The following is a 14,719-nucleotide window of genomic DNA, read 5'->3' on the forward strand; positions in this document are numbered from 1 at the left end:
CCGTTCGTGCTTCACCCATCTCTCGGGTTATGGGAACATAACAGCGGTAAAAAAAAAAAAAATTCGTCGCTCTAAATCAAGAAAGGGGGGGAAAAAAAGTGAAGAAGCCAGTAACAGATGCCTAAACAAGAAGTCACGTTGCAGACGACACGACACAAAAATCAATCGGCATTCAGCGAACGATGGATGCCGGGCCAGAGTGCAAACACATGTAAAACAATCCGACCCAGGATGGTCAGCACTTCAAAACGAACAGGCGCCACTCGCTGTGACCAAGCTAGTCGGAACGACTCCCCGACACAACTAAGGAGCCTGCACTGCCACTCCCCAAGCTAACCCCCACCCCCACTTTCCACAACACCCCCCTAAAAGCAGGTGAAGCATCTGACAGCCCTCGGCCAACCCAGCCCTGGGAAAGCCACCACCACCACCGCCATTTCCTCCACCACCTCTTCCTTCCCGCTGCACCCGAAAAGCTGGCGGGGAGGTAGCAGCTGTGCCCGAGGCGATCACGTGTCGGCAGTCCTCTGGTCGCTGGGAATGTAGGTGCCCATGTTGCCGGGCACCAGCGGGGGCAGCTTGTCGTTGGGGGGCGAGGGGGCGGCCGGGGGGGTGCAGGTGACGGCGGGCACGGGCTGGTTCATCATCTGGTGCACCCCGCCGTTGCCCACCTGCGTGCTGAGGTGGGGGTGGGTGTGGGCCAGGGATGACGGCGTGTAGGGGCCTTGCCCGCTGCTGGCCGAGGCCCCGCTGTTGGAGGACTTGGAGGAGGTGACGGAGGTGGCGGGCGACGCCTTGCTCAGCTGGCCGTTGAAGGCGCTGTAGGCGGGGGCCGGGGGCAGGTTGGAGGAGGGGTTGCCGGACCTGGCCATGGCGTACAGCGGCCCTCCCCCACCCCCAACCATCATGTGGGGCGGCAGCTGACCCTGCGACATGGCGAAGTGCGGGTTGGGCTGACCCAGCAGGTGACCTTGACCCATCGCCGGCCCACCCCCGGGAGCAGAGTTGGGGTCGGAGGTGTTGGAGCTGCCAGTGAGGCCGGTCATGGCCGTGTTGTTGCTGGGCCCCGTGCTGCTGTGGTGGGACGGCTGGGACTGGGAGCTCTGGTGGCCCGTGCTGGACGAGTGGGCGGACTGGCTCTGCGACAGCGACCAGTGCGGGTTGCTCTGCGCCGCCGCCGCCATCAGCTCCCCCTTCCACGACCTGAGCCGCGCGTGGCACTCCCGGAAGGGCGGCCGGCGCGAGGGGATCTCGTTCCAGCACTCCATCATCAGCCCGTACACCCTCCCGGGGCAGTCCTCCGGCTGGGGCAGCAGCTGGCGGGAACGGATCATCTCGATCACCTCCTGGTTGGAGCAGCCGAAGTAGGGCTGCAGGCCGAAGGAGAACACCTCCCAGAGCACCACCCCAAAGGACCAGACGTCGCTGTCCGTGGTGAACTTGCCGTACATGATGGACTCGGGCGGCATCCAGCGCACGGGCAGCAGGGACTTGCTCTGCACGCGGTAGTAGTCGGAGGAGTAGATGTCCCGGGAGAGGCCGAAGTCGGAGATCTTGACCGTCAGCCCGTCGCCCACCAGCACGTTGCGGGCCGCCAGGTCACGGTGCACGAAGTGGTGCGAGGCCAGGTACTCCATGCCCGCCGCGATCTGTCGGGAGGGGGACACACATGGATAACCAATTCAAAAGCTGAGAAAAATAAGTTAAAATTTATAGGTGTGTGTGTGTGTGTGTGTGTGCTTGCGTGAGTGCGTGCGTGCGCATGCGTGTGTGTGTGTGTACGTGCGTGCGTGCGTGCGGCACTGAAGCCCGACAATGACACAGGAAACGAATGATGAGCTCCCAATATGGGCTTGTTCGATTCGCACAATCAAAGCTGACCTGCATGAACGTATACACAAACACTCGACCGTCACCTCTCCACACACAAACACGTCCAGCATTATAAAAGCACACGCAGGGAGAGTAAACACATGATGCACACACTCACTATCACACACACACACACCTGTCATTTACCACGCAACATCCTCTCCCACCAAGGCACAACACCACAACCACACATACCTCCCGCACACCCCTTCCGCCCTTAAATTACACGACACCGCCAAATATCACCACCACAATTCTAAGCACGCTTGTAAACACACACACACTCTCTCTCTCTCTCTCTCATAATTCTGCACGCTTGTACACACACACACACACACACACTCTCTCTCTCTCTCTCTCTCATAATTCTGCACGCTTGTACACACACACACACACACTCTCTCTCTCTCTCACCTGCGTGGAGATGACCAACATCTCGGGGTACTCCAGCACTTTCCCAGCACCACCTCCTGCTCCACCACCACCACCACCGCCCCCGGGCCCCCCTCGGACCTTGCTGGTGTCCACACCGGAGATGTCGGAGTGCGGGGAGTGCATGATGAGGTACTCGTGCAGGTCGCCCTGCACCATGAACTCGAACAGCATGCACATGGGCTCCTGGCGCAGGCAGACGCCCAGCAGGCACACGATGTTGGGGTGCCGCATCTCGGACATGAGGTCCACCTCGCGCCGGAAGTCGTTCTGCATCTTGGGGGCGGCGTTCTCCTTGAGGGTCTTGATGGCCACTTTGCTCACCGTGCTGTCCCCGTACAGACCCAGCAGCTCTCCCTTGTACACCTGGGGGTTTGGGGGGTTGGAGGGAGAAACCAACATCAAAATCAAATCAAATCACATCAAAACAGGAGTATTGCTGCCAACATGTGCGTGGTTAAAAACGGTCATACACGAACAAAGACCCTCTCTTGTACATACGAGTGAACGGTGGGAGTTGCAGCCCACGAAAGAAGAAGAAATCAAAACATACTTTACAAATCCATTGTGAAAATTCGTTGATAACGTCGAAATCCACTGAAAAAAAAACAACAAGGTTTACAACATCTACTGATGGTAATATCGTTTCATACATGGCACAAACAACTGCCTGCCAAATTGGTTCATCAAAAGCAATGGTATGTTGACAACTTATGAACTGAAGTCATGGTCGGAATTAAAGCATGTAAAAACAAATCTTTGGTTCAGTAACCGCAGCCCTGAGGAGAGAGGTAGGTCGGGGTGGGTGACATTCGTGATGGTGGTGGTCATTATGGTGGAAGTGGTGTGTGTGTGTGTGTGTGTGTGTGTGTGTGTGTGTGTGTGTATGACTTCCAACCAGTGTGCACGTGTTGCAGAGATAGCAAGATAAAGATAAAGGCACGCGCCTGTGTGTGCGTGTCAGACAGGAAGAGACACACAGATAGACAGACACAGAGAGAGATCGCGATTTTTAGGCATGGCGTGTACTTCCATTTTTCACACAAGTACACTAACTACATCCGACACATGAAGTGAGGGGGGGGGGGGGGGGGGGGGGGGGTAGGGTAGGGGATAAGGGGTGGGGAGGAGGGGGGGGGGAGGATACATGCGCGCGGGTGTTTGTGACCATGTACGGTGAAGACAACAACAACAACAAAAACAAACAAGAGAAATGCTGAAGACAACGATAGCTTTTTCCAACACCTTCCAATCAACTATGGCCGAACCCCACCCCACCCCCCCACCCCTTTTCCGCCAAACAATCAACCAACCAACCAACTAAAAAACAAATCTTAGAGAAATGGTGAAGGCAACAATAGAACTTTATAGGCCCCCCCCCCCTCACCCGCCCGAACATACTCATTTCTAGTCAACATCCCCATCCCCGAAAACAATACCACCACCCCACCACCCTCCCGCCTTCCACCAAAAGAAATGCTGAAAAAAAATGGCTCTTTCATGACCCTCACCCCCCCACCCCCTACACACACACACACACACGCACATCTTCCCCGACTCCACTATACTTTCCATCCCACCAACCACAGCTCAAAACTAACACCACTAAAAACAAATGACCTATAATGCACCATTGTACATGTACAGTTTGACGTGAGGCGCTTAGAGCCCATCAGTGGGGAGTTTGCGCCATCATGATAAGCACACTGTGTTCAGCTCACCTTGCCGAACGCCCCTTCCCCGAGCTCCTGCATGTAGCGGATGCTGTGGGCGGGGAACTCCTTGGCCCGGCAGCTGGGCTTGGGGTTCAGGGGGCTCATCTCCACCGGCTGACCCCCGCCCCCGCCCCCACCTCCCCCGACGGTCTTCCCGTTGGCGTTGGCCCCGCCCCGGCCCCCGCCCCGCCCCCCTCTCCGCTGGCAGAAGCAGACGATGGCCAGGAGGATGGCGAGGGCCAAGGGGATGGTGATGGAGGGCACCAGGATGAACATCAGCTTGTTGCTCTCCGCGCGTTCCGTCACTGCACAGCCAGCCACCATGGGGTTAGGTTCTGGCTCATTGTGTGATGGTTTGGTCATGCTTATTTATCATCTTTTTTTTTCCCGTGTGTGTGTGTGTGTGTGTGTGTGTGCACGCGCCTAGAGTTGACAATCAAGATTTTGCGCCTTTTAAATATTATGATTATTATGGAGGTGGGGGGAGGGGGGGCAGTGAGGCAGAGAGAGAGAGAGAGAGAGGGGGGGGGGGGGCAGACAGACACACACACACACACACAGAGCGGCTGCCGACTGTAGAGTGTTAGAATCTGGGAATGCAGAAACAGAGCAGATATGAAGCCGGTCGTTGAAAGGGAGATAGGATGTATACAGGTGAAGGCACGGTCACTGAGATAGAACGGGGAAGATTTGTTTATACATTTATATATAACACAGCGTGTTGATCTTGTACTTCATTCTGTGTGAGACAGTGGAGCCAGCGGTTTGACTGCAAGAGAGGAGTCACTTGCTCACATCACATTTAACAGTTTGACTGCAAGAGAGGAGTCACTTGCTCACATCACATTTAACAGTTTGACTGCAAGAGAGGAGTCACTTGCTCACATCACATTTAACAGTTTGACTGCAAGAGAGGAGTGCTCACATCACATTCAACAGTTTGACTGCAAGAGAGGAGTCACTTGCTCACATCACATTTAACAGTTTGACTGCAAGAGAGGAGTCACTTGCTCACATCACATTGAACAGTTTGACTGCAAGAGAGGAGTCACTTGCTCACATCACATTTAACAGTTTGACTGCAAGAGAGCAGTCACTTGCTCACATCACATTGAACAGTTTGACTGCAAGAGAGGAGTCACTTGCTCACATCACATCTAACAGTTTGACTGCAAGAGAGGAGTCACTTGCTCACATCACATTTAACAGTTTGACTGCAAGAGAGGAGTCACTTACATCACATTTAACAGTTTGACTGCAAGAGAGGAGTCACTTGCTCACATCACATTTAACAGTTTGACTGCAAGAGAGGAGTCACTTACATCACATTTAACAGTTTGACTGCAAGAGAGGAGTCACTTGCTCACATCACATTTAACAGTTTGACTGCGAGAGAGGAGTCACTTGCTCACATCACATTTAACAGTTTGACTGCAAGAGAGGAGTCACTTGCTCACATCACATTTAACAGTTTGACTGCAAGAGAGGAGTCACTTGCTCACATCACATTGAACAGTTTGACTGCAAGAGAGGAGTCACTTGCTCACATCACATTTAACAGTCTGACTGCAAGAGAGGAGTCACTTGCTCACATCACATTTAACAGTTTGACTGCAAGAGAGGAGTCACTTGCTCACATCACATTGAACAGTTTGACTGCAAGAGAGCAGTCACTTGCTCACATCACATTTAACAGTTTGACTGCAAGAGAGGAGTCACTTGCTCACATCACATTGAACAGTTTGACTGCAAGAGAGGAGTCACTTGCTCACATCACATTGAACAGTTTGACTGCAAGAGAGGAGTCACTGGCTCACATCACATTTCACAGTTTGACTGCAAGAGAGGAGTCACTTGCTCACATCACATTTAACAGTTTGACTGCAAGAGAGGAGTCACTTGCTCACATCACATTTAACAGTTTGACTGCGAGAGAGGAGTCACTTGCTCACATCACATTTAACAGTTTGACTGCGAGAGAGGAGTCACTTGCTCACATCACATTGAACAGTTTAACTGCGAGAGAGGAGTCACTTGCTCACATCACATTGAACAGTTTGACTGCAAGAGAGGAGTCACTTGCTCACATCACATTTAACAGTTTGACTGCAAGAGAGGAGTCACTTGCTCACATCACATTTAACAGTTTGACTGCAAGAGAGGAGTCACTTGCTCACATCACATTTAACAGTTTGACTGCAAGAGAGCAGTCACTTGCTCACATCACATTTAACAGTTTGACTGCAAGAGAGCAGTCACTTGCTCACATCACATTTAACAGTTTGACTGCAAGAGAGGAGTCACTTGCTCACATCACATTTAGCAGACGATTCAAGACAGGCGCAGACTTTCTGCAAAACGTCCACTTTTTAAGTCACTAAAACCCAATCACAGAATGTCTAAACTTAATTCTATCTGCTAATAAACTATAGCCAATGAACGGGGGATAGGGAGAATTCATTCTTCTTGTTCACGGTGCCTGGCGGCAATGATCTCACACAATATAACAAGCCTGTGTCATGTATTTCAAACTCTGGAGTCTTGGAACCTCTGGCACAGTCTGATATCCATCTCCTCCCCTCCCAGCCATGCTCGTCCACCCCACCCCCCCTCCCCAACACCCCCGTCACCGTACATGAGTGGCGAGGAAGGACGGGCCGACAGGCATTATGAGGGGGGACAGGTGTGTCAGACTGTTTATCGCGAGCTGCCGGCACAAAAAGAAGCTTTTATTTCAACAATCCCCCCCCCCCCCCCCTGTCCAATGGAGATAAGCCACAGGGAGGATAAACGCGGCTGGTGCTCCCCCCTTGACATCCATACTCTTCTGTCTGGCAGGTGAAGAGACAAAAAAAGGGCATGTCGGCCATTAAAAAAAAAAAAAAAAAAGTGACTGTACAGGACAATGCAAAACTGGTTGGGCGTAAAGTGGTAAACTGTCTTTAAACTGCAGGTACTCAATGTTAGCTTGGACAGACGTGTCATGAGAAAGAGTTGTGTGGATGAGAAAAGGACAAAAGCCCAACTGAGTGCTACTGACTGCCCTTTCTAGTTCGTTCTGTTGGCAAACATCTCAGTCTCTTTCAGTCGTACATTTGTTGTTTTTTTCTTCTTTTTTTTATTATTTTTTATTCTTCTTTTCTTCTTTACTAACTTGATTCTCGCCTTTGAAATCAATGTCATGGTAAACATGCAAAACAAAAGCACGGATCAACGAACAAAGCTCTGTCACAGAGCATAGTAGTTTGCATAATGTTTTGTTTGTCCCCCCCCCCCCCCTGCGAGACAGAGAGAGAGAGAGGGGGGCAGACAGATAGACAGACAGTAGTATGCATAATGTTTTGTTTGTCCCTCCCCCCCTGCGAGAGAGAGAGAGAGAGAGAGAGAGAGAGAGAGAGAGAGAGTGTGAGGGGGGCAGACAGACAGTAGTATGCATAATGTTTTGTTTGTCCCTCCCCCCCCCCCTGCGAGAGAGAGAGAGAGAGGGGGGGGGGGGCAGACAGATAGACAGACAGACAGTAGTATGCATAATGTTTTGTTTGTCCCTCCCCCCCCTGCGAGAGACAGAGAGACAGAGAGAGAGAGAGAGAGAGAGAGAGAGAGAGAGAGAGGGGGGGGCAGACAGATAGACAGTAGTATGCATAATGTTTTGTTTGTCCCCCCCCCCCCGCGAGAGAGAGAGAGAGAGAGAGAGAGAGGGGGGCAGACAGATAGTAATATGCATAATGTTTTGTTTGTCCCTCCTCCCCCTGCGAGAGAGAGAGAGAGAGAGAGAGAGAGAGTGTGTGTGGGGGGCAGACAGACAGACAGTAGTATGCATAATGTTTTGTTTGCCCCCCCCCCTCCCCCCGTGCTTTTCGACCTCTTACCGAGGCTGCTGTTAAAACTGGGTTGTCATTTTCTTTCTGTTTTTATCGACACTCTTTTCTCTTCTGTCATACTTATTTCTTCCTTGTTTCATCTTGGTTGGCTTTAACTCTCTCCATACAAACGGCGAAACAGACGACGTTAACAGCGTTTCACCCCAATTACCATCATCAAAATATTGCAAGCGGAAGACTCTTATACTGAAGACGTGAATGTTGACAAAGAATACCACAGTTCTGACGACGGAAGCTAAAGGTCGAGTCATTCAAACACCCACTGGACATCCGAGGGGTCTGTGCAGAGGAGAAGAGAGGACTGGCCGTACTGAGTGAGTTAATTAACCCCCAATGTTGTTTGTTATCGCACGTCATTCAACAGTCCCTGTCAACGTGGTACAAGACTGGCGCTTGGTATTTCACAACGTGCTCTTTTTTCTTTTTCTTGGATGTCAGTGAATATTAGGAAGATGTGCCGGGGCACGTAGCGTATTCGTTGTGACGCGTTCTGACAGGTGAAATTATGGAGGTGTGAAGGAAAGGAACATACGGATGTATGAACATAAAAGTGAACGCGCGTATATAAAGAGTTAAGGGCATTTAACCCTTTCACCGCCAAGCTCGCATTTATGCACCGGCGTGGAAGAGGACCCATGTCACTGAAAGGTGACCATTCATTGGTCTGTTATTCATGAAACTACTGCTCTTAATGTTCGGTGGTAGGATAGGCCATATTTTCTATACATCGCAGGGGGAATCCCCCAGCTATTGTTAGCCACTGTCTTTTCTGTGATTATACCACAAGGGAATTTTGCACTCTAAATTGACTGGCGGTCAAAAAGGGACAACAGCGCGCATTTTATTCAGGTTTTCTAAGCACATGGATGTAGAATCATGGTTAATTTCATTTCATTTACTTTACTTCAACTTCCAACTTTCATCTACAGAAGTGTTCTACCGAATGACGATCACCGGGTACTATCATGTCATATCATGCTTGTCGTAAAGATTTTCGCTGGTGGACAAACAAAACGACGTGATGAGAAATGTCGAGCAGCAGCGCGTTCAAACAGATAACGTTTTGATGAGAGACTAATCGATGTGAAATGTTCAACGGCCGCGCAAACACATGACGGAGAACTTTGCACAACACCGTGTGTCTGCAGTGTCAGCTCTACGTGCGTCATTATCGCCTTGGCAGATGGCGGTCCTGAAAAAATGTTTGCAGATCTGGGACCAGCTCAAAACGTTTTTGATTTTTTCTCTATTCATTTCTCCTGTTTACTCTCTATGCTTCTGCGGATGTGTGTGTGTGTGTGTGTGTGTGTGTGTGTGTGTGTGTGTGTGTGTGTGTGTGTGTGTGTGTGTGTGTGTGCATCCATATTCTGCTTTTATTTTACATTCTTTCTGTTACAAAACAACAACAAACAAAAACAACCCCCCCCACCCCCCCAGAAACCAACAAAAACAAACAAACAAAAAAACAACAACAAACCTGTTTTTCCTTCCTTCCTATTTCTATTATTTTCCTTTTCTTTATGTGCACAACCAACAACAACCCTCACCCACAACCCCCACAATCATCCCCCCCCCATCCCCACGCCCCCCTCCCCTCCCTCCCATTTTTCCAATCATCGAACGCTGTACCAAGTCTCAGACGGCCCCACCCCCATTTGTCGGAAAGTAATTGAATCTGATCTGTTGGGTCACGTACACGGATACAAATGCAATATGTCCACTCCCTCTCCGGGACGTCTCCAGGAACACGGCGTACACACACAGCTCACTAGACTCCCGAGGAAGATACCATTTGCCAGGGTGAAGCGTCCATCCCTATCTGATGCAGACCCCAGTGCCAGCAAGGAAGAGGAGGTGGAGGAGGAGGAAGAGGAAGAGGAGGGGGAGGAGGAGGAAGAGGAGGAGGAGAGGGTGGAAGAGGAGGAGGAAGAGGAGGAGGAAGCGAACATGCAAGCAGCGACCATTCACTCACTCACTCACGGCTACCCAGTCCACCCAAACAGAATCCAGAATCCCCATATCCCCATCAGGCGGGGAGGGGGGGGGGAGGAGAGGGAGGAGAAAGACCCCCGCCCGCCCCCTTACTATTCCTTCCCTCTTACATCTCTCTCTTTTCCTTTTTTTCTTTTCTTTTTTTACGTTCCACTAGGGACAAGACCAGCCATCTGTCACAGACGACGGGTGGAGATGCATCACTCTGGTTGCCTCATTTCCATGGACACACGTTTCGTTGGCAATGTTTGCTTATTAACCTAAAAAAAACCCTAACAAACCCACACCCCGAAACAAAAACGTTTTGGCTCACTTCAACGGGTGGGAAAGCACGATTAAAAAAAAGAAAAAAAAGAGAAAAAAAGCCAATTGGTTAAAGCGTTGGACTTTCAATCTGAGGGTCCCGGGTTCGAATTTCGGTGACGGCGCCTGGTGGGCAAAGGATGGCGATTTTTCCAGTCTCCCAGGTCAACATATGTGCAGACCTGCTTAGTGCCTGAACCCCTTTCGTGTGTATACGCAAGCAGAAGATCAAATACGCATGTTAAAGATCCTGTAATCCATGTCAGCGTTCGGTGGGTCATGGAGACAAGACCATACCCAGCATGCACGCCCCCGAAAACGGAGTATGGCTGCCTACATGGCGGGGGGTGGGGGTGGGGTAGAAACGGTTATACACGTAAAACCCCACTCGTGTACATACGGATGAACGTGGGAGTTGCAGCCCACGAACGAAGAAGAATAATAATCTTGAAACATGGGAAGGAAGAAGGGCTGTGAATGGTAGTGTGGCGGAGGAGGTTGGGACTGGGTGGGTGGTTGTGGGGGGGTGGTGGTGGTGGTGGTGGGGGTGAACGGGATTTCATTTTCGCTGCGTACCTATCCCTACATCAGGCAATTTCCATGTCATACGCCGATAAAATACCGACCGACTGGAAACAAAACGAACAAAAACTCTTTATAGCTGCACCCCAACACACAATAAAGGGAGCAATTGTTTCAACAACACTCTTTAAGATAGTCAATCTAACCATGTGGAAAAAAAAGTGATGGGTTAAACATTCATTCAACCGAATTATTCCAGTTCATTCTTCTCACTGTATGAGAGAGGGAGGGAGTGGAGGGATGGGGGTGGGGGGTGGGGGTGGAGAAAGAGTTTTATTGAAGGTAACATGATAAGCAAAGAGCTATTCACCTTTCGCCATGTCGCCCCCTCCTCCCGATCCCCCCCCCCCACGCACATATGCATACATAAACAAGAAAGGCAAGGCCTTCGAGACTCATTTGTGATACACTTTAAAAAAAAAAATCCAAGCTTTTTATGTATTGAGTAGAATGCATTTACTGTTATATTTATATTTTTTGTATTCTCTAAACTTGGCACTTTAATCTGATATTCGACCCAACAAAAGATCTGTCATTATTATCATTTTTTGTTCAAACAGGAACTTCTTTTGATAAGCATGGACGTTTTACTTATTGCAAACGTTTTGGTGTAGACAGTAGAACAAGGGAAATTACTCTGCTGGGGAACTTAGTTTGCTTTAAACTGATCTTTCTCATCTTAAACATTACATTTTGAAATTATACTCTATACATAAAAAGCTTGGATTTAAAAAAAAAAAGTGCATCACAAGTGAGTCTTGAAGGCCTTGCCTCTCTTGTTTCAAAATGTAATGTTTAAGATGAGAAAGATCAGTTTAAAGCAAATTAACTCCACTAGCATTACAGAGTAATTTCCCTTTTTTATTATCTGCACCAAAACGTTTGCAAAATATAAATAAAACTTCCATGCTTAGCAAAAGTTCCTGTTTGAACAAAAAATGATAATAATGACTGCTCTTGCTGTTGGGTCAGAATATCAGATCAAAGTGCCAAGTTTAGAGAATACAAAAAATATAAATATAACAGTAAATGCAGTTTGCATATAATCAGGCTTCATTCTTTATTTTTTTTTGTGCCCATCCCAGAAGCGCAATATTGTTTTAAACAAGATGACTGGAAAGAACTGAATTTTTCCCATTTATATGCCGAATTTGGTATCAACTGACAAAGTAGTTGCAGAGAAAATGTCAATGTTAAAGTTTACCACGGACACACACACACAGACACAGACAATCGAACACCGGGTTAAAACATAGACTCACTTTGTTTACACGAGTGAGTAAAAAAAAAATGGCAAACGGAACAGGGAGAAGAGAGCGAGACAGAGAAACGGTGGGAAGCAAACCGAAGAAAGAAGGGAACAAACAAACTTCACGAACACCAACGTGCAGGATGGTCCTTGGTGTTTGGAAGGACGAGGCTGAACACTGAACGTTATGACACTATCGTCACCATTGTGAGATATTTTGGGTACTTCAGATCAGAACCCCCCCCCCCCACCACAACTCAAAGATGCCACATGTACATTACATAGTCAGCCCTTATCCAGACAGACACGCGCGCGCGCGCACACACACAGACACACACCCTCACACACACACACACTCACACACACACACTCTCTCACTAATAGTCACACACACACACACACACTCTCTCTCTCTCTATCTCGCTCACTCACTCTAACACACACACACATACACACACTCTCACTAATAGTCATACACACACACATACACGCACTCTCTCTCTCTCTCTCTCTCACACACACACACAGAAGGGCAAGGCAGTGACAAGAGATTCCGTTCCTACCCCTAACCTCAACCACCACCACCTTCACCACAGCAGACAAACGAGACAGTGTCCCAGACAGCAGTCACGTTATCATGGCTCCCTCAGTCTCAGGGAACAAGTCTCATTTCCTTGCCAATATGAAAGCCCGGTCACTGCACCCTTCCAAGACTGCCAGGAAGATGGAGAATGCGCTCGCTTCCTTTTCCCATTTGGGTCTCGTCGCAACAGTCATACCAACTTCAACACAATGATATGGCCGATAAAATACAAGTATGAAGAAACTGTTCACAGAAACTTCAATGCGATGATATGACCGATAAAATACAAGTGTGAAGAAACTAGTCGTACCAACTTCAATGCGATGATATGGCCGATAAAATATAACTATGAAGAAACTATTCATACCAACTTTAACGCGATGATATGACCGATAAAAATACCAATAGAAAGAAACTTTTGTAGATGATTGGGAGGCTAGACATACGTGGCTTGGACGTGCATTGTACGGAGGCCTGATTCCTTCCGTCTTTTCCAAAACCCTCTGTCTGTATGTTGGAATCGAGTTATTCCAAGACGAAGACGTGTTTCACAATCTCTCCATCTCAAAGCCTGAACAGCCGTTGAGTCTATGCGCAGGTTAGGCATGTACTTATTTTTCTTTCTTTTTTTTCCCCTTTCAAGCAGATACTGTGTAGCGAATAACGAAGCACTCCACACCCTTCGACACCTCATTGAAACTGCAACTCCATGCCGCTTTGGACGCACTCAAGACTTGCTGATGCTGGAAGAGAACCATCCGGAGAGCCAAGCATAATAGAAGAATCTGGTGATTAGTTCTTCTGTGCGGCGTCCAAACGACACCTCACAGTCAATGGAGAACAGAGCTTCTTCTTCTTCTTCTTCAGGCCCATAACTACAAATCTGTCGTTGGGGGAAGCCTGAGGACCGCAGACGCAACCTCCCTTTTCCATCTGTCTCTGTCGGCAGCCGCTGGCAGCAGCTCACGTGTGTGGAGTCCGGTCCATTATTTGATGTTCTCATGCCAGTTCTTCCGCTGTCTTCCTCTTCTTCTCCCGCCCTCGATGGTGCCTTGCATGATTGTTTTGGACAAACTGGTGTGTCGAGTGTTGTGTCCAAACCATATCAGCTTGCGTCTCTTCACAGTTGAAAGGAGAGGTTCCTGAGGTCCAGCAAGGTTCTCAATTCTGCTCCGTACATGTTCATTGGTCCTGTGCTCGATCCAGGGAATTTGAAGGAGCTTCCTCAGGCATTTGTTCTCGAAGGCCTGGATCTTCCTTTCAGTTTCGGCCGTCGTGTCCATGCCTCGCAACCATACAGTACAGTTGAGTTTGAATTTTGTGGAGAATCGGACCAACCCCACCCACCCAAAAGCCGCTGCCATGACAATGGTTGGTGCTGACCACTGGAGGGGTAGACACGAGTTTAGAATGCAGGTCAATAGTGCTGACGTTTTCCTTCTGACGACTTCGGACGGCTAAAACTGCTGTTTCAACTACAGCTGTGGGGATGGAGAGACAGAGGATGGACAGAGAATTGGAGATAGGGTGAGAGAGTGAGAGAGACTGAGAGATGTTGAGTAATCGGCTGAGCAAATCTGTGCGTGCACGGGAGTGTGTGTGTGTGTGTGTGTGTGTGTGTGTGTGTGTGTGTGTGTGTGTGTGTGTGAGTGTGTGTGTGTGAGTGTGTGAGTGAGTGTGTGTGTGTGTGTGTGTGTGTGCGAGACACACACACAGAGAGAGAGAGAGAGAGAGAGAGAGAGAGAGAGAGAGAGAGAGAGAGAGAGAGAGAAAGTAAAAAATGTTAAAAATTGTCCTCCCTCTGGCCCATAAAATATGAGTGATCACACACACACACACACACGCGCACGCGTGCACACACACGCACGCATACACCCACGCACACACATATATGAATGATTAAGTGCTCTGCATATGTATACGTGTAAAAGAGAGAGAGAGAGCGACAGACAGACACACAGACAGTTGTACGCTGTGTGACCGCGCGCGGTGTTTCCCAGACCCGGCTGGGATGCGTGTGCCTGACGACAAGATAACACCAGAAGGACAAGGACCCCGCATTAGGCTGACAAGTACTCTCCTCACACCCACACGCCCCGCAGTTTTGGAC

The 14,719-nt window shown here is 49.2% G+C and overlaps 1 protein-coding gene across 1 annotated transcript in view; it reads right to left on the reverse strand.

Moving 5' to 3' along the window:
• Positions 1-391: 391 nt before the first annotated feature.
• LOC143280401 (inactive tyrosine-protein kinase transmembrane receptor ROR1-like) overlaps positions 392-14,719 on the reverse strand; it is a 458,789-nt gene continuing 444,461 nt past the window's right edge. The window contains exons 14-16 of the mRNA XM_076585035.1: positions 4,026-4,324; positions 2,287-2,670; positions 392-1,649 (exon numbers count right to left, since the gene is read on the reverse strand). Of these exons, the coding sequence (XP_076441150.1) occupies positions 510-1,649; positions 2,287-2,670; positions 4,026-4,324 (1,823 nt within the window). The 3' untranslated portion in view covers positions 392-509. The remainder of the gene's footprint in view (positions 1,650-2,286; positions 2,671-4,025; positions 4,325-14,719) is intronic.

The sequence above is a fragment of the Babylonia areolata genome, chromosome 3 (genome assembly GCF_041734735.1).
Source record: "Babylonia areolata isolate BAREFJ2019XMU chromosome 3, ASM4173473v1, whole genome shotgun sequence".
NCBI classification, from domain to species: domain Eukaryota; kingdom Metazoa; phylum Mollusca; class Gastropoda; order Neogastropoda; family Buccinidae; genus Babylonia; species Babylonia areolata.